Here is a 21,081-nt window from a genome sequence, read left to right as displayed (position 1 = left end):
TCTGACATCTATAGAAGGAGAACGTAAAGTTGAAGGGCAGCAGTAGCTCAGCTGATCCTCTGATCCAGGAAGGTGTCACAGCAAAACAAAACAGGGCAAATGCAGCTTTAAGAAAACAAAATGCCATTTAGAATATACTGAAATATTTAAATTTGGGGTGCTTTGACAAATACAGCAAAAAGGAAATAAATCATCATATAAGGCATACTAAACAAGATTTGATGATTAATTACCTTTATGGGAAAGGTGGAATAATGGCATGAGTCATATTTAAAAGCCATGAGCTTTTTTTCACCAGGACAAAAATCTATTTTGGAAGAGAATCCTGGCCAAGGCTGGCAGCGACACACATGGGTTACAGAAAGTAGTGAACTATACTGAAGTAGTGACGATAAGATACAAAGTTACACCATCATGGAAAGCATTTGTAAGATATGTTGCTGTAGTACTCCATAATCTGAGCAAGATGGATCATGGGGATGTTGAAGAAAAGGGTTCCCCTATAAATAGGATCTTGTGGAACTCCATGAGTGTAGCCCCTCTATGGCAGATAAGATCTGAGTGTGTGTCGTACAGTGCCAGAAAATTTCACCCAATTTTCTTGTTTGTATATCTGTCTGTTAAGCTTAACTGTGTGGAATCCAGTGACTGAGAAACAGATGTTTTAATATATGTGTTATTTATAACAGATGTCTAATGGGCTTCAAGCCCAAAGTTAGTGTACGGGTGGGTCTGAACTACAAAACAATATTATGGTGCACAGAGGTATTAACCCATCAACATTTCTTTAAGAATGTTTCACTATTTCATTGTTGCTTGTTCACGTTGTCTGTTGTTAATTACATGAATAGGTTCATATTACTTAATCACTGACAAGTTGGATATGACCTCTTCCTCCCGTCACCAAAAACGGCTAAAGGAACATAAAAACTCCTCCCACTCCCTGTCGTCATTAATTCCAGCTGAGCCGGTCGCCGGCCGACTGTTAAGGAATGCTCCCACTCTCTCTCATCAATGAGTGGGTAACATGGAGTACGGGAGTCGGTCAGTATGAGTGAAATTGTAACTGACACGGAAACAAACCAATGGATTGTGTTAGGATGTGAATCGTTTTCAGTTATTGGTCCCACTCAGAGACCAACCCTTATTTGCTGAGCCAATAACCGATAGGGATGATTGATTGACGAACATTTTAACCAATTAGAAACCCATGTTTTCTTATGGGCAGGTTCTCGAGTGAAGGGGTGGGGTGTTCGAGGTCATTCAGACCCTCTTCTACTTACTTTATCAGCGTGTGTTTGAGGGGTCGGGTGGCTGGTGAGGAATAGTCGCCGGGCGGTTGCACATTTTCAGACGGAATTTAAGAAAGACACTGCGCGGAAAGATTACACCAGAGGCTGAAGAAACCACCCCCGGTGACGACTTCTGTGAAATATCTCAATGCAGCGTCTGCGCCACACGTCCAACTAACAGAACGCAACCTGGCTACCAGACACTAGGCAAGCTAGCTTCATCCCTGAAAACTGACGGCGCCTAGCGTGATAGCTAGCCTCCCAGCTAATTATCCAGCAGCTAACATCATTTAGCGTGCTTCTCCTCGCGCAAGTCGAAACTACAGCAGCCGCTCGCGGTGGAGCCGTTTAGCTCGCGAGCTCTGAATCCTACATTTGGACAAAAACAAATAACGGTCCCCGCTCCACACACTCCTTCCTGCATCTGCGTTGCGTTGCTTGTTGTGACACCCATTTCCCCCAACCCCTTCACCTCTGCCCCCTCCACCTTTTTTTTCTCCTCCACCCGAAACACTGGAAATCCAGAGGCTGTCGGAGAGCGGCGAAGGGCCGGTGAAGCTGGGGGTGGGAACGGCTCCGGACTCGCAGGGAGTCGCAACGGTTACGGACGGCAAGCACAGCCGTGGGGATCTATTGAAAAGCATGGACGGACTGGCCGTGGAGGTTCGCGGCTCGAACGGGGCCTTCTACAAGGTAAACTGCGTGCAGTGGTTGTTTGCTGTTGTCCCACCTTAAAGTTTTGTCTGATGGAAAGGCTGCTTTGTTCCCCCCCCTCTCCCGAGAGATAAGCTACCACAGTGTTTCTCAGCTAACGTTAGCGAGGAGGAGGAGCAGATGTGTTCCATTCAGGATAACCGCTAGCTGGACTTAGCTGAGAAGCTAAGTATACTTGTCATCAGCATATATGGTTCATGTCTATTCTTTATGAGCAAAGATATTTAAAAAAAAGTCCCAATACATTGAGAAAACACGTGATGAAGGCATTTAATATAAAGCAGCCAGCTGCTGTGCAGTTCCTGTAAGAATATATTTGTGGTCTGACTCCCAATGAAGAAGGCAGCCCTGAGGAGGAACAGTTGCTGTACAGATAGACTTTCTGTTTCATTTCTGTGTAAGCCTCTGCTGCTGTCATTCACTGAGAGAAAAATCAAATTTAATATCAAACTTGGTTTCTCCTTTATTTTTCTACATTTTACATTGTAAGAGCCCACAGTCGGTATTCTGATACACATGGCTCTTCTCTTGAGGCTTTCAGCTGCTCTGCCAGCCCACCCCACACTTTAAGCAACCATCCTATATTTACTCCCACGTTGCTTCACCTGTTGTTTTTGTTTTACAGGGTGACAGGTTTGACTCTGGTGTGGTTGAACACTTTCCAAAGTAATTTGCGTTCATTATTCTGCCGCTTTCCTTCTTTACATTAACTGGTTTGCTTTTAATTTCCTGCTCTGTGTGAGGTTCCAGCTCTGTAGAATTCAGCAGGTGTAAGATAAACTAAAAATGAAGACCCCAACTTTTTTAGGCTCAACTCTTAAGCTTTCCATATGAGGGAAGTGAGTTGGCACAATTTGGGTTATTTGTCCAGCATGAAGGTTGTAGAGCTTGTGGCTTTAATCAACCACATGGTTGCTGACTTCATAATGAAGACTTCCACTCTTTTCCACTCCTGATATTACTGATATCACGTAATATCAGGAGAGCTTGACTTTGCTTTGCCCTGTGGCATTTTTGAAACAGATTAATTTTGAAGACAAATTAACTTCTATACTTGCCTTAAACATACTTTTGGTCCACAGCCTAGACATTGGGATTTGGCCGTTTTAGTTAGTGTATTTTGTTGTTGTTTGTTTTGTTTTGTTTTTTATTAGCTGAAAATACTGTTCAGCTGATCATGATTTCCTGTGCCTGTTTCAGATCAGAGTCCTTTAAGATTAACATGTGGTCCCAATCAGGATCCTGTCAATGTAATCTGTTTATAATAAATGAATTCTACATTTGACTAGTTGGTGACTCTGTCCCAACTTACTCATAAAAATTTTCTGGAAATGGCACAATCTGCTTTCCCTGGTGATATTTGTCCTGTCTGTAATTTCTGCCGGATAGCCTCAATATGCTGCTTCAACTTCAGGTTAACATAAATATTAGCTAATAAGATTGTAAAATGTTCATAGTTTTACTAGGGATGCACCGAATTAATAGTGCCTGATTTTCTTAATTTGGGGTGATCTGTGATTGGCCGATGCTGTCTTGAGAAACCGATCTTATCTACCTTTGCAAAGAGCATGTCTGGGTTTTCCCTGGTTAGTAACAGTCACCTCACTGTTACTAACTTAGCTATTTAGTCCCTAGATTCAGTGTCTATATATGCCTAAATCAGAATCGGCAGGTCAGGGTTTTTAAATATCTGTGATCAGCCAGAAAACTGCAGTTGGTACACCTCTAGTTTTAACATTTGTTTCTATCTACTCTCTAAAATTCTGCTGCATTCTGCAATAAACTCTCGTGTTGCCCCTGGCGATGTTTGCATTCAGACTCTGAAGTGGTAAGGTAACATTAGCATGTTGCTCTCTGTTTTTATGTGGCTCATTGATAACAAATATCGCAACATTTCCAGTTAATCATTTGTGAATGTGAAGACTTATGATTTAGTTCTGTTGTTAGGGGATACCATCAGACCATATGACACAAACGAAGTTAGAGCTGCAAACAGCCAATACAATCTCTCTTTTACCTTCAGCTACGCTGCTAAGGGTGAAAAAAGATTTGCTGTGAGGAAAAAGTGAGAGTCATTCAATTAGCAAAACATTTTCATGAGCTGTAATTCTGTTGTCCAACACATCTGCATTAAAATAAACCACATCTTTTAGAGGCTGGCTTCAGAAAAGCCAGCTGTTTCTATGATACGTCTGACAAAAACAGACATCCCCATTTTAAACAGCCGTCCTTATCTCCCTCTGGTCCCATTAGAGATAAAACAGACTGTAAACTACCCAAAATGCCTCAGATGCACTGTAAAAAAAAAAACAAACATTTGCTCATCTTCTGCTGTCACTCATGTAGCACAGTGTCTCTGTAGTTGGCCTTTTCAAAAACACCTGAAATCTGTTTAGGAGGTTGGGGGGGATACTGAGGAGCTGGCAGCTGCAGCTCCAAAAGATAAAGTGGCAGCAAAGAGATGGATGCTTAAATGTTTCAGCATCAAGAAATGCTTTTAATTCTGCTCTTTTAAAATATGTTGGTGAAAAGCTGTTGGAAGAAGCGCTGAATTCTGCATTGTTTCGCTGATGAATGTTTCTGCTGAGTAGTTCAGAATAAGAATCAGTAGATCCATGTCTTACAGCTGCTTCTCACTGGAACTGCATCCACACCTGCAGCCTCTGTCAGCTGACCAGGTTTCCCTAATGTATCCACAGAGGCCTGTCACAATAAACAATAAATCAATCATTTTTATTTGCATGATTATCATTTTTTTCTTTTTACCAAAAACTTTGTCTTCACAGTCTGCTGATTTTTATTTATTTTTTGTTTTTGAAGGACACTTTTGTTTTGAGACTTAATAATTCATTTGATTTGTTTTCTGTTTTATTTATTTAGAATATTTAAAAATGTCTTCCAGTTCAAATGTTCAGTAGAACTTAAAGTTTACTGATTTCTGAGAATGTGTTCTTGAATGATTGTGCCATTATTATTACATAGCTTGAAAATGGTCTCAAAACAACAAAATCATTGTTTGTTGCAATAACTTTGGGGGCAATAGATCGTCAAGCAAAATCTGCTATGGTGACAGTACATCCACGACTATGGGCCTAACCACACAGATATGTTAGAACTGTTCATGAATTATATTTTGTGATTAGAAAAATTAATACATATGACTCCAGGTTATTCAGTTACAAAAAAAAAAAAAACTTTATACACCCCAAAACAAAATGCAATGTTAACTATTTTCATCAAACTTTCTTCAAAGAGTTGTGGTGACGCTGTGACCAGGAATAATTTCCACTAGCAGTCAGTTTGGCAGTGATTCTGAAAAGGCCTCTGACTGAAGGCTGTTGCCGTATGACCGTCTCATGACATAAATGGTTCCTCTGGACATCAGAGATGATATTTCAAGGTGACGTGTCCTTGGTGACATCATCACGTATCCTGGGTGACATCATCACGTGTCCTGGGTGACAACATCATTGCTAAATGGGGTGGAGGTTCTTTAAACCTCTGCCAGGCCCAGGAGTTGACAACCTTTACAACCCCAAAATCATTGTCAAAACAAACAAACAAAAAAAGATTTTAAGGAAATATTTGTTTTTTAATGAAAAATAAAAACATTTCTTTTTGATTTTAGGGTTTAAAAAAAGAAAATCATCAAATGTCCAAATATCCATAATTCAGCTTAGTTAACATTCTCTCTTAGCAAAAATGTAGCGACAGGGGTAAGGAATGTTCCCCTACAACCAGAAAAAAAAAACTCCAGCTGAACCAGAGTGTCCATCTGCCTCTGATTGGCTTTCATTTGAGCAATAAGGGAGTCTCCCACCCAACTTCCCTCTCCCATCACCTCCAAATGGCAAATTTTTCTCCCCTCGAAAAAGTCCAGAATGACCCAACCAAAACTGTCCTTGCCAGTATTCTCTGCTTCCCACTGGGATCTTCTGAGCCTCAAATCCCATTTATGGCAGTTCACTCTAGGCCCCTTCCACCTGTTTCTACCACTGGGTAGATGTGACAGATTTGTGAATCACATATTTTCGTATGCTTTTTCTTTCTCAAAACTACTCAGGGAATTTGACACAAGCCATTTAGGCTGCAGACGGACAATCAGATGAAGAGAGCTGAGATGTTTTCATCCTGTTAGTGAGGAAATTTTCTCTGCTGTCGGTCGTCACTTTCACCCGACGCTGAATTCACAACCAGAGAACGGTGTCAGCAGCAACGTGCCGCCTTGGCTCGCTATCAGGGCCCAAGATGCTCTGTTTCAGAAGCAGTCACACTGTTGGCCTGAAAGCCAGCTGTCAACATGCACAAATCTAACACGCACACAGTCCAGATCCTTATGTTTCTACAGCATGTGATAACATCTTTTTTTTTTCTTCTTTTCTGTGTTTTTCTTCAGGGTTTTATCAAAGATGTCCATGAAGACTCACTTACTATTGTATTTGAAAACAAGTAAGTGTGAGCTTTTTGTTCTATCTACATGTATGAAATAATGGGTTCATAAATTTGATGGTTTCTGAAATTCTCCCCTTTTTTCATGTAACCAGGAATGATTGTCTTCTGCCTTCAGTGCAGCATTACAATTTTAATTCTTAGATATTTATATTGAAATACAGATCTATTGGATTACTGCTACAGTATAAATACACCACTAGCTTCATAAGCTTTGTCCATTTCAACACAACTTTAATTTGTTCAGGCAGTGCAATTAGGTGGGTAACAACTAATGAATAATAAACTGACAAATAAGATGACTACTTTGATCAAACATATATAAACTGCAATAAACCTTTCAAATGGTTCAGAAAGTGTGATTAGAAATTCTAAATATAATGTAAAATAAATGATAAAGTATGACCTCACTCAGAGCACAAAGGATAAAATTATACTGAATAGATTTGCCTTAATGTATTGTGCACGTTGTCACTGATACCACATGTAGAATTTTGTTTTTCCAACATTGGGACCGATACAGATATTACATTAGTGCATTTCTTTTTATATCAAACTTTAATGTATTTATTAGAAAAATGATTTTCATCATATAGTGAAGTCTGTGGTAGGCTCTATTACACTTGCTCCTCTACAGGCTAAAGTTTATGCCCGTTTTCTTTTCAGCCTAACCAGAAGGAGAGTATTTTCCCCAAACGTCACTTTCCAACTTTACCACAGATTCTCAACTGTACTCCAATCTGCACTTTGACTAGGACATTCTAACATTGACATGCTTGGATGTGCTGTAGTAAACCATCAGTTCTCATGGTGCAGGGATGATTGGGTGACTTCTGGAGGCATTTTGGGATCTGAATTTAAATGTAGACTTGACTTTTTATCAGATTTGTATTTGTTTAAAAAGAAGCAGTGTTTGTGTTAACACAAACATAATAAATGTATTATGAAAATTGTAGTTGTAATATGACAAAATACAAAAAAATTCCCCAAGGAAGGAACTGTAGTCTTTAAATAAAAGCTCAAAGGAAAGTAAGTTAGAAATTTGATGACTGTAACAAGACTTTGCTCGAGGCCTTTAAAATGTCCCTCTTCAGCACCCGTGCCTGGGACACAGCTGTCCATATGTGTCTTGGAACAGGTCATTTTAAAATCTTCCTTCTCTTCCCATCTCTGTCCCAACCACACTGCTGCCACAACTTTCTTTCCTCCTGAACCCACCTACTGCCCCCCAAAACCCCCAGGCTTCCCTGTGGTCCATCATGGCTGAGTGTAGATCGTGTGGCTCTCCTAAAAATAGTAATCCATGGTATGTGAGATAGGAGGGGGAGGGGAGTGGTATTACCATGCCCAGTGTCATTTTTGGGATGGTTCCCAGCCCCCCTTTTTGTCCTTCTACTCTCTCTGAGCACATGGAGGTGTTGGAGAAGTTTCCCGTGGGGAAATTCTAAAGGAGTTTTAGTTGCTTAAAAATTATGGATTAAAAAGTATGAGAAATGTTCCAGATCAGAGGTTCTACACAAATGAGCTAGATTTCAGTGTGGTCTCCTATCTGTAATATTGGGTGTGGCAATAAATCGGCCCGGATTTTCTTCATTTTTCGACATTGGGTGATACGTGAATGAGAAACTGTTCTTATCCCCCTCTTAGAATGTCTGAAAATCAGGCACTGTCCTCTTTTGCTCTGCCAAAAGCGGTTGGCTGACGAACCGGCCAAAAAGGTCATGTCTGCACTCTGAACATGTGCAATCAACAGTACTCACCCAACTTAGTCGCTTTGTTGCTTAATTTAGCAAAAAAAAAATTGGTATTAGGCAAAATCGGTATCAGCTTTTTAAAGATCAGTAATAGGCCGGAAAACTGCATTCACTACACCTTTAGCTTTAACATCTGATTCGAAGGATTTACCCATCACCATATTCTGAAATAAACTCATGTTCAGCCTCTGCTGATGATTCAAACTCTGAAGTGCTGGGCTAACATAAGTGTGGTTGCTCTCTGTTTTTATATTGGTGATAGATATAATGTTGCAATCATTGGTGAATGTCATAAATTTATAGGCTCGTGCTTCAGCTGATCTATGGCCAGTTTGTTGCTCGGGATACCATCAGATCATGTGACACAGAACGACTTAGAGCTGCAACAGCCAGTGCAATCTGTGTGTATTTTCAGACAAAACAAAAAAGGGCATTGGACAAAAATCGGAATCAGCAGGTCGGGTATTTTACAGCTCTGTGATTGGTCAGAAAACTGCAACCAGTGCACTGCTACTGTATAGGATACCTATGAAAATGTTATTTGGCCAAATCAAAGATTATCTTATTGTTATACAACAAAAACAATTTATTGCACTAGACTAAGATAAGATTACTAGGGACATTTAAAGTTTTAATGAGCAATCTTTGCAATCAGGACATGAAACGAAAGAAGCAGACAGTATTTAATAACAACTGTGTTTAATCTGTCTCGTCGTGTTTAAGCTGGCAACCTGAGAGACAGCTGCCGTTCAGCGACGTGCGGCTGCCTCCTCCAGCCGACTACCACAAAGACATTGGCGAAGGCGAGGAGGTGGAGGTGAGAACTGCTGCGCTGCTCCGTTCTAATCCAGGTCTCACACCTGGACTTCCTGCTGAACTCACGCGCCTATGGTCTCCGCAGGTCTACTCCAGGGCCAATGAACAGGAGCCGTGCGGCTGGTGGTTAGCACGGGTCAGGATGATGAAGGGAGAGGTAGGTGGCTGGATACTGGGAAAATAAAGTAACCTGCAGACACATAATAATTCACTGTCATTGTCGCTGCCATTTGTTTGAAACAAAGTTAACAGAAAGTTGTGTGGAGGCGAAAAAGTATGTATACACTTCTTGCTTCCATTTGACTTTAAAAAAAGCATCAAAGCCAGATGTTAATCGAACGCTGTTGAATAATTAATAATGAATTAAACCAGCTGTATAAAAGCAGGATTTTTATCAGTTTTCTGCTGTGTCATAACGGGCGCAATAGAAATGACTGAAGGTACCCAGAATATAAATGATCTGAGCCGTAACTCTGACTGTGTTGTTTACAGGAGCAGCTTGGATCCTTTGAATGTGTGGAAAATTAATCAACTGGCCTTCTTTAGTGTTGTCATAATAAAAAACTTCAAACTCCATATTGATGCTAAGAAAAATACTTTTTTTAAATGGCTCATGGATTCTTTCTAACATAGTTAGAATATGCCAAAATTTAATTACAATATGGCAAAATTTTAACCTGCTTAATTAGGCCATAAAAAAAAAAACAATAAGTAGGGGAGAATTTAGCTGTTGTTTATAAAAATGTTAAATTTAAAAATCCCACTTCCTTATTTTGACAAAACAGTAGAACACTTAAAACTAATCTTAACTAACCTGGACCGAATTATTTTTCTTTTGTAATTTTGCCCCTGTTTGTTGTAGTTTCACATTCTGTTTTGTTTTAGCTTACTGTTGAGCTTTATGCTTCCATTATCCTTTAACTTTCTGCTGGTAGATCTTTATATTCAATTCTAATATTCTTTCTGAAAGTATTTTGAGTCAGTTCTGCAATTATTTCATTTTATTATAGTTGCTTATCTTCAGCATGTGCTTCCATTAGCCAATTATCTGCTGATAGAAATAAATTGTGCAATCTGGTATTTCCCTGCGTTAATACATAGTGCAGTAAAACGGAGTACTGTGGGATGTGGGAACTTTGAGTCTATTATTTGGCAAATGTAAGTGGGCCCGTTTCTATTGATTCCTACACAAATGAGTGTCTTTGAACTGAGATGTTGATTTGTTTGCCCATCGTAGCCTTAGGCTGATGAATTTGTGACAATAGGTTGAGAAGACATGAAGAAGTGACTGTTGCTTTAGATTAATCTGCAAACAATTAAAAATTAAGTTCTGAGCAATTTGAAGTCTATCATCAGGGCATTTATTCAAAATGGAAAACCTCAGCTTCCTTGATTTAGCTTCACCTTTGTTAAATTAATCATTTTATACCGTAAAGGCCGGATAGCTTAATAATACCTTTAAAAAAAAAAGAAAAGGGAGAGAATCGTAGAGTTTATTAACTGGGTGCCTAACTACAAAATTCACCCTAGTTCCTCTTAGGTTTTAATTGGCTAATCATGACTGTAGGTTTGATAGTTTAAAATTACACTAATTTCAGTAATCATCATAAAACGTCAATCAGTCCAAATCTCTTAACCGTAGACTGATCACCGTAGGTGATAAAACCCTAACCATCTGATCCTGGGGATTTTTTTTGTATTTCTTCTTAAACTAAAACAGCTAGATATTACTTCCTATAACTGTTATAAATGTCTGTTGTGCCGTTTCAGTTTTACGTAATCGAATACGCAGCTTGCGATGCCACATATAATGAGATTGTCACGTCAGAGCGCATCAGGCCGCTGAACCCCAACAGTCCCGCCTCTCAAAACACGTTCCATAAGATCACCATCCCTGTCCCTGAAGACCTGAGAGACATGTGAGTCCGCCTTTGTCCAGCTTTATTGTGATGCTGAGATTTTTCAGCAGCTTTCTGCAGATCATGAGCAGTGCTGTTAGTGTGTGTGTCTTGTTTTTGTCAGATGTGCAAGCGATGGCATTCACAAAGACTTCAGAAAAGCTATCGGCGCCAATTGCATCTTCTACAGTGCTCAAACACATGAGCTCATTGTCCTGGTTAGGAAATTCCAAAATCCCTTACTTAATTTCTGAAACTAGATAATTGCTAGATCTCACATTGCCCTGTTTTTCCCCTCTCCCACAAGTCTACAAATGACACAACGGTAAAGCGTGCAACACTCTTGAGTGACATGCATTTCCGCAGCATCCGCACCAAGCTCATCCTAATGTCCCGCAACGAAGAAGCCACCAAACATTTGGAGGTAAATGTTTATCAGCAAATATTCATTGGTTTTATTTCACAAAGGTTGTCCCTGTTGGCCTTAGATTTCATCTTCAGGATGGTAACAATGTGGTTCAAAGTAGTCATTTGCATAAAAATACTTCCAGAGGGCTTACACACGGTTAGCTAAAATCGGCTAGCCTAAAAACAGCTAGCCTAAAAACCGACCCGATTTCCTTAATTTTGGGAGATCGGCAATCAGCTGAAGCTTACATCAGAAAACAATCTCATCCACAGATCTTAACTCTGGATGAGCTCGGCAAAGCTCTGAAAATCAGCCAGTGTCCCTTAGACACTGTTTTGTTACTGTTGCAACAATGACTCAGCAACAGTTAGGGGGGGGCCACTGTTGCTGAATCATTGTAAATAACTTTTCACACACACAAAAACAAAACTCGTAATCAGCTTTTAAACATTGGCTAGCAGGCAGAACACTGCAATCAGTGCACCCACATGAAAAGGAAAACACAAGGACTTTCAGTCATATTGCCTCTGGGGTCAGTGGCTGAGCTGATGAACAGAACACCACTGGTGAAATGAACCAGTGAGACACGAACCTGTCCACTTCCAGTCTTCCTGATGTTGTTTGGGTTCCCTTTCTTAGACCAGTAAGCAGCTAGCAGCAGCTTACCAAGAAGAGGTTCGAGTCAGAGAGGACCTGATGGGCCTCGCCATTGGCTCCCACGGTGCCAACATCCAGCAGGCCAGGAAGGTGCCTGGAGTGACGGCCATTGAGCTGGAGGAGGAGAGCTGTACCTTCAGGATCTATGGAGAGGTGAGCGCCCCACTGAGGCTGCTGTCGTTAGCTGCAGCTGCCTGAATGCTCTCTGATGCTGGACTTGTGTGCTGTGTTCAAGACTCCTGAGGCTGTGAAGCAGGCGAGAGAATATCTGGAGTTCAAAGAAGATTACTTCCAGGTTCCTAGGAACCTTGTAGGTGAGTGAAGCAACTTGACCTTCCCATCATTTGATGGCTTAAGCCATATTCATATAGGATTAGTTTTATCTGTTGTAGTGATTGCAGATTGTCTGTTTTTAATCCTGTGCGAATCTGTGAAGTCAGTAATTTAAGGAAAAATTCCCCTGCTGAGTTCAGTTTTGCTGAACTCTGAGGTCCTGTAATAACACTAGTCGCTTCTTGTTTTAGATGCTGTGTAGTTGGACTGATTATGGAAGTATTTTTCATACTTTGCTATTTTTAAGATGCTAGCCTCTTCAATAGAATCTTCATACCGACAGTAACGCTGAAGAATTTGATTTAATATAGGCTACAACAACATTTAATCTTCCTTTGGGATTCTTAAGTATTTTTGAATTTGAATCAAAATAGTGGCCCCCATCAAGTATTGCACTGTGCGGTAAGAATAGTTTACCTCTGTCATACAGCTGGCTGGCACACTGAGCTGTGGCCGCAGCCAGAAAAGTAGTTTGAACATCTACTCCTGTCATTCATCAAGTCGACTTGAACGAACTCATTAACATATCTGGGAGACGTCTTTCAGCGACATCTGAAGCTTCTGTTGTCCCGTATGAATATGCCACACAAAAAGCAGATGTGGAGTGTTTTATGTATTACATGGCATCCAACACAAATATGGCTTTTGACTCTCTTTGCTTCCGTTTTCTTCCAGGCAAAGTCATCGGAAAGAATGGCAAAGTCATCCAGGAGATAGTAGACAAGTCAGGCGTGGTCCGTGTCCGGATCGAGGGAGACAACGACAAAAAGCTTCCCCGGGAGGAGGTAGGCAGGCAGGGGGCTGGCAGAGACGACACTGCCAGCAGCAAAGAGGTGAATGCTCCGTTCGGCTCGTCTTTCTGACACCCACAACATTCCTTCTGCTTTGCTGCTCAATGCTACATCTTTGTTCCTCCTGCCCTGTCAGTAGTACTTCCGCTTTAATGGCTCTCAACTGTTGCTATTAGTTGATGGACTGACATGTTTCTCGACACCGTGATTAAACCCTGAACTTGTCATTTGTGCTTCATTAGGGCATGGTTCCCTTTGTGTTTGTTGGAACTAAGGAAAACATCAGCAATGCTCAGGCCTTGTTGGAGTACCATGTGTCCTACCTGCAGGTTGGTTCATCCAGTTTCTCTCTCTTAAATACAGTAGATGAAAAAACTTTTTATGGTCCAAAGCTAACCTCAATCAATATGAACACACCTGCACTGTGAAACACAGAGATGGCAGCATATTACTGTGTGGTTGCCGTTATTCAGAAAACTTAGAAGAAATCTTTAAACAAACCTAAATCACCCAATGACTATCAGCAGAGGGTATTCCACAAATCAGCAGAATAAAGATGAAATATTACCAGAAGAAAGTCATAATTGATATTTTGCAAAATGTCATGTAATGTAAAACACTTCAGACGGCCTTGTTGCTGAAATGTGCTAGACAAATAAACTTGACTTAATATTCTGACTTTATTCTGGTAATATTGACTTTTATTGTGTCTTTATGCAGGTAATATGACTTTGTTGTTTCACTTTATTGTTTCTATTTTCTATTTTTTCTATTTTTATTATATGACTATTGTTGTTACGACCTCATTCTTGAATTGTTTCCACTTTATTGTTATGACTTTATTCTTGTGTACAATGTATGCAGATATGACTTAATATATCGGTTATCCATATAGGCCAAGATTTTCAAATGGGTACATTCCTTGTCATCATATCTGAGTTTGCAGCAGGGAGTTTACTTCTTTCACTCTGACTGCGTTCCCTCACTAGTCCGTTAGTAATGAGCCTGCAGGCCCGTCACCTGTGTCCTGCCAGCCTGAATCCTCAGGAGGGAAGCTGCTGATAGTCTGGTTTTGGCCTTACCTCATGAGCTTTTATAAATAGCTCCTCTCTGTGGGGCCGGCTACAGGGTGCACTAGGGTGTAAGTTACAGGCCATCCGGACCCTTAGCTTCCAAAGATAACTCCAAGACCCCCCCTGCCCTACCTCGCCCTCCTCACCTCCCATAAGGATCCAGCTGTCATTGGTGGAGTCAGCTGTCACACTCCCATTGGAGAACTGCTGCCACTTCCTTCTGCCTTCAGGTCCAGAAAGTATTTCTGTAATGTCAGACACAATGATCTTGTTTCTAGAGTGTTTGTTCTGCTCTAAGGAGTAGAACAAACAGTTCTCATTCAGACTTATTAAAGACTTGGAAAAAGTCATTTGAGAATAAATATTTTTGCATCACTGCCATCTACTGGGGATTATGAGAAAATGCAAAGAAATAAGCAACTAGTCTTTTTATTTTTATTTTTTTACAGATAAGATAAATAAAGTGGTAATTTAAGAAAGCAGAGGCTAAACTTGTTCTACCTTCTGTAAAACAAATTCAGCAAATACCACAGATGTTGTTAACCGCATGTTCTGCAGGAAGTGGAGCAGCTGCGTCTCGAGCGCCTCCAGATTGACGAGCAGCTCCGTCAGATCGGGGTGGGATACCGCACGGCCCCCAGCCGGCCCGCTGGCCCCGCAGGCCCTGGTGGTGACCGGGAGAAAGGTTACATGACGGATGAGAGCAGCAACTCTCTCCACGCATCGCGTACGTACGCCGGGCGTGGCCGAGGACGAAGAGCCTCCAACACCCAGTACTCTGGATACGGTGAGATGGAAGGAACAAAAACGCTTCACCTGGATATGATGCAACACTGTTTTCACCCTAGATTTACATCTGATTATAAAAAATAAAAAAAAACACATTTCTTTTTAAATGTTTTTATTTTTGTTCCCAGGCACAAACTCTGAACTATCAAATGCTTCCGAGTCGGAGGACGTCAATGATCGCGAACTTAGGCCCCGTGGCATTGGTGGGGACGAGAGAGGCTCCAGACGGGGAGGCAGGGGCCGAGGTGCGAACTCGGGACGGGGGCGCGGGGGCCCCACAGCCAAGCCCTCCAACTCAATTAGCTCAGGTATGTTACATTTCATTGCTCTTTTCAGGACAATTGACCTAGTAACTGCAGAGCGAAGGCTCATGTGGAAGAAATCTGACTTTATAGAACAAAACCATTGTCAAAACAATGCAAAATGTACAGACCCATTCAATAAATTAGAATATTACTGAAAAGTGAATTTATTTGAGAAACTTTAACACTAAGTGAAACACATTAGTCTAATTACACACAGATGGATGTGTTCTGATTTTTCACTTACATTTAATTAAAACATATCTGTTTTGAACATAAAACAGATATGTACAGATGCAATCCAGTCTGACTAACCGTGAGCTGTTTCACAAAGCATGGCCCCAAACTGGAATGCTTGGTAGTCCAGAGCTGGAAGAGAGATGCAGGATTTTTTTTTCCTCCAATTTGTCAAACATTTAAAAAATTAAACGATTTTTTTATTTCACAATCAGGTGCTAGAATGCCTAAATATATAAAATAAATAACAGTAATAAAAGAAATTACTTTGAAGTTTATGTAATAATTACACTTTGAATCATTTATATTGTAATAAGACTGTGTGATGAGTAGGAGTGCACCGAAGACAGGTTAGTGCAGCTAACCTGTTAATTCTGATTTTTTTTTTTTTTTTTTATAGTATGTGTGTATGAAAAATCTGTTGGCGGTTATGCAGAAGATGGATTTTCATTTCATACACTATTTATTTGATACATTTAGTAAACAAATTATAAAAATGTTGAGTCATATTTCTAATCTTGTCAGTTCTGAGGGATCCAGACAGCAACCCGTACGCTCTGCTAGAAGGAGAGGGCGAGATTGCAGACGCCGACCTCAGTGAGGGCTTGGCAGGGGACCGTCACAGACGCTCCCGCCGGCGCCGTAATGACCAGGAGCCCAGCGTGATGGACGCCGCCACAGAGTCAGATAATCAGGCCGGCCCCAGTGAGAACGGACTAGGTGAGAACCACCCGGTGTGTCGCAAACAGCTGAAAGTAAAACTTCTCCAGAATTTGATCAGTTTTTACCAATTTGATGATTAGACGAAGAAGCTCGACCTCAGCGCCGCAACCGAAGCCGCCGGCGCCGTAATCGTGGCAGCCGACCAGAGGGAGGGTCCGCTAGTCGTGACAGGCAACCAGGAGAAAGTGGTGAGCAGCGGCGCTCTCTAGCGAATCAACACACACTCCCTCTGAGTGTTCCAGCTGACAGTTTGATGTTTCTCAGTGACCGTAGCTGACTACATATCCCGTCCTGAGTCGCAGAGCCGACAGAACCTGCCTCAGAAAGAGAACCACTCTGGACCTGAACTCAAGGTAAACGCACAATCAGAGTTCTGGGACTCATTTTCAATCTTTTGTTAAGCAATGAGCTCCTGATTCCAGCTTTTTTTAGCACAAAATGAGAAGAGAAATTGTTCAAAAAATGTTCATGTCACCTACCATAATTTATTAATTATACCAAGATCAATAGTGACATTACATTGCTGTAAGTAAATTTTATTTCTATAGCAACATCCACAGATTAAAATCACAAAGTGCTTCACAGATAAAATGAGCTAAAAACACAGCAGCTGCTGTAAAACATGATTCACCATCATTTTAAAATAAATGCTAAATTATTTATAGTTCACATTTTAAGCTATTTTTAGCATCTTTTGCCTTAATAATGGAAGTCCACCCTCTCAAGAGTAATAAACTTTAATTTTGTACAGAAGCCTGCACACTGTGACAGGAAGGTATTTTAAATACCCAAATTAAAACACAACTAAAAACAATAAGTAAAAACCACACACAACCAAAACATAAATAAAATGGCTTATGTTCTCTAAAATTGTCCTTCAAAAAATATTATTGTATTTTCCAGACTATGTAAGTTGCATTTTTAAGGGAAATTTATTTGATAAAATCCAACACTAAGAACAGACTTGTCACCTCGAAAGGCAATGTAAAATAAAAATAGGATAGAGGCAACAATTGCTGAATAATTGTATGGTATGCCACGTTACATGACAATTGATGAACTGAAAACGTGAATGGTATGTTAGCATAACATACTGAGAGTTATTCAGGTAACTATAGCATAGATAACATGCTGACAAGTTTACCAAACTATCCGTGTTACTTCAAATCACTAAATCGAACAAAATCTTCGTCCTCAGTCGCTTGTAAACAACTCTGCTAACTCCGAATGTAGAATAACACAGGCCGAGAGCACCCTCTTGCGGTTTAGTGTGAAAATAACGTGATATGATACAATGTGTTCATTTCCACACATAAGTCGCTCTGGAGTGTAAGTCGCACCAAACTATGAAAAAAACTGAGACTTATAGTTCAGAAAATACGGTAATCAAAATGGAAATGATTGAGCTCATTTTATTTATCATGTGATTTATATCTTGCTATACAACTGCGTATCAGAGCCATTATATATAGTTAATTTCTGCCAAAAAAAATCATAAATTTTGAGATTAATCCCAGACATTTTTACAAAAATAACAAACATTTTCAGAGTTCTGAGTCGAAAATTTTTGACCTTTGAAACTTGGGTAAGTTCAGAATTTTCTGGCTTAAATTTACTTTGTTTTTTCTATCTTTAATGGCCCTGACATGCCATTATTGTAACAGGTTTAATTGAGATTATTGCAAATTTGACTAACTTCACCTGCAGATGGCAGTATTTCTTCTGCTTCGCCACTATAGTGAGTATCTCACTAATTTTAAAAACAGCCTACTTTGAGTGTTCTTCCTACAGTAATCTCCATATCATTGTTGGCACTAAAAACGATGCCTTCATGTCACATTTTTGAGTTTTTGACTGGTTCGGTACAGATGAGGGCTGACCAAGCCGCAAATGTTCCATCTCTGGTCAACAGCTGAATTGCAACAGCATCTCTAACAGAGCGCTTCCAAGATTGTTTGACGCTGAATATCAACATTTCTCTCCCCTTCACAGGAGAACGGAACCAGTGCAAAGAAGGAGGAGCGAACGCCCTCAACACGTTCTCCTAGCAAAGAGACGCCGACTTTGGTCAATGGGGTCTCATAAGGAGAGGAGCCCCCACTCCCTCACAAACCCAAGTCTCAAGCAAGACTCCATGGCAAACTGTGTCCCTGCTTGCATTAACTTAAACCTTAAGAGATGAAAAGTACCTGACAAAATACCTGAGTTCATACTATGAGATGGAAAAAGTATAAAAAACAAAAAAAACAAAAAAAAGAAAACCGACAAACGCATCTACTTAAAACCACACGTTAACGGTGTATGCTATCCTATCTATCAGTACTTAGTGCTTATTTAAAAACTCAACTCGCTTGCCAAAAGAGAGCTGATGCATATTTCTCAAGATACTGAAAACACAAACAGGACAAGACTTTATTATTTTTTTTAACGGTTGACTTTCTTTGTGTCCTTTTTGTTTAATGTTAATTCTGTTCATTGTTTATCACTGGTTTGGACTGGGCCGTTGCTCTCTCCACCAAAAAAATTGGACGTGTCTCGGTGTTAACAGAACCGTCGAGAGATGTGAACCGCAGGCGTGCGAGCAGACAGTCCTGTAGTTCATGCGAAGCACTGTTCACGCAGAGCAAAGATGGACAGATCGGAATATTGATAGACATTGTGCCTTGAATTTGGAAAAAAAGAAATAAAAACTTAAGTTTTTCCATAAAGTTTGGTTTTGTTTCCTGAGAAGAGGTAACAAGAGGGGGAAGTTCTTCTAGTTGTTTTTATTTAAAATTTGGTTTGACGGATGGAACAGAAGGGGAGTGATCTAGGATCAGAAAATGGCTGACCAGTGTAAAAGAGTGGCAGGGGGTAAACCAAATCTGGTGCCAAATACTAAATCCTAACAGCACTCGTCCTCATTCCGTGTATAATGGGGGCGGGAGGCAGAGCGTGCAGACCCGTTAGTGCGCGCGAGTGAAGGGATTTGGCAACGATAAAACTAAACCACGAGGGTTGACATAACAAAGCAAAGTGCTGAGGGGATGTTGTGTTCCCCCTCTTGCCTATAGATCTTTCAATGGTCCAGGGTTCAGTCCAGACAGGCACACTTGAACTGTAGATTTAAATTTACAAAGAAAACTACACAGTGCCTCTTTCTCTGTGTCAGAGGGGCAGCGGCAACTTCAGCCTCTGCTGATTTCAACCACTGCAGTGAACGGCTCCGGAAGCACTGGGGGGCTTCTATTAGGAGGGCGTGGAGGGCCGAGAGACTGCAGACTGTGGGACAGGGACGAGAGCCACAAGGGACACAGTTACACAGACACACACAGAGCACCAGGGGGCGCACAGATCAATGCAGTTTGCAGGAGAAAAAAGAAGAAAGATGTCTGTCCTGTTGAGGGCAGTGGATTTGGGTTGAAGGGACTGGAAACCTCAGTGGCTCTCTGCTCATGTTGTTACTGTTGTCTTGGTTACAGCTCTCCGTTCTTACTTTTTTTTGTTGCTATTTCCACATCTTTAGAAAAATCTGAAATAAAACATTGAAGTGAAATCAACCTCTCCTGTGGAAATGAGCTCTGATTTCTTTGTCTTGTGAGTTTGCAGTCTATTTTTCTACCTTGCATGGCATTTAGTTACTGAGTGGTGCCTGTCCAGTGCATGAGGAAAGGGTAATTTTTTTTTTTTTTTTCCTTTTTTTTTTAAGTCATTGTTTAATGAGCTAGAATTGCTGCTAATCTACCCACTGAATGTCCAACTAATGTAGAAACTCTGCCTTGGGAGGAGAACTTTATTTGTGACTGAATCAACTTTTTTTTTCTACCCTTGGGTCCATCTTTGATTCTTATTCAGTAGATGCTAAGTCAGGGAAAGAACTCGTCCCTTTGCTCATGACTCGCCAAGTATTACAAACCCAAGGGCATCCTGGTGCATGTCAAGCAAGCATTCTCATGACCAAAGGTTTGGAGAGACACCTGACAGGGTATGCAGTTGGTTGATTTGAGACCACCCCTTCCCTCCCTCCCTCCATGCTGCTGTTGTAGATTTCTGCCCAACCATTTTGTTTTTAGAGAAAGAACGAGCATTCAAGTGTTTGGACCTTGTTTCAGTTGCATGTATGAGTGGATGTGTATTTGCCTTCTTACCTCATTCTGTTGACTGCTGTATTCGCTAATGTATCTGTAATCCCCACGTTGTGTTGACAGAGTGCCTGCTGTGTGTGTTTGTGGATGCTAGGTGTACTGTTGACTCCTCACTGTCAGATTTATGTCTCTGGTTTTCTCACTCATGTTCTGATGGCAATAAAGGACTTTTCATTGTTTGATATATCTTTTTTGCAGCAGGTTATTGTTAGCATATTTATATTTCAAACAAAAAGTTGCATACACTGACTAAAAAGACACCAAGCTTCTTTTTTGGTTTTTCTTTTTTGTCACTTGCTGAAATTAAACCAGACCAACATTCTCTCTTTTGAGATTAATTAAAATGACCAAAATTATTTCGATTTGCTAATTTCTATAATAATGAAAATATGGCAGATGAATTTCTCATCAAAATCAGAGGTTCACATACAGAATGATTTAAACAAAAGAAAGCCCAGATGACTATGTCCTGGCTTTGGAAACTTCTGATAGATTAAGCAACACATTTGAGTTAATGGGAGGCTGTATTTTAAGGCCACACCTCAAATGCACTCCTTTATCGTTTGAAACGATGGGAAGGTCAAAAGAAATCAGCCAAGGTATTGAAAAGAGAATTCTGGAGTTGCACAAGTCTGGTTCATCTTTGGGATCAATTTCCTTGAGGGTGCCGCATACATCTACTTTGGTCTGAAATGTACAAATTGACCCCCAGAACAATAG

General features: G+C 40.6%; 1 protein-coding gene across 2 annotated transcripts; it reads left to right on the top strand.

Moving 5' to 3' along the window:
- Positions 1–1,021: 1,021 nt before the first annotated feature.
- fxr2 (FMR1 autosomal homolog 2) lies at positions 1,022–20,545 on the top strand. 2 transcript variants are annotated; one of them, XM_055058633.1, is made up of 17 exons: positions 1,022–1,985; positions 6,403–6,455; positions 8,933–9,026; positions 9,111–9,182; positions 10,796–10,944; positions 11,048–11,141; positions 11,231–11,347; positions 11,972–12,142; positions 12,225–12,303; positions 12,998–13,107; positions 13,356–13,442; positions 14,745–14,973; positions 15,104–15,283; positions 16,040–16,234; positions 16,318–16,425; positions 16,502–16,590; positions 18,230–20,545. In XM_055058633.1, exons 1-17 carry the CDS (start codon positions 1,935–1,937, stop codon positions 18,320–18,322), a joined length of 1,971 nt encoding a protein of 656 aa, XP_054914608.1. In that variant the 5' UTR covers positions 1,022–1,934; the 3' UTR covers positions 18,323–20,545. The 2 variants fall into 2 exon arrangements, with proteins under 2 accessions (XP_054914608.1, XP_054914607.1); XM_055058632.1 differs by having other exon boundaries at positions 12,998–13,155.
- Positions 20,546–21,081: the final 536 nt, after the last annotated feature.

The sequence above is a fragment of the Poeciliopsis prolifica genome, unplaced genomic scaffold (assembly GCF_027474105.1).
Source record: "Poeciliopsis prolifica strain line A6 unplaced genomic scaffold, Auburn_PproV2 SCAFFOLD051, whole genome shotgun sequence".
Classification (NCBI taxonomy): Eukaryota; Metazoa; Chordata; class Actinopteri; order Cyprinodontiformes; family Poeciliidae; genus Poeciliopsis; species Poeciliopsis prolifica.
The sequence above is the reverse complement of the archived record's forward strand: the minus strand, read 5'-3'. Positions and strand labels throughout refer to the sequence as shown.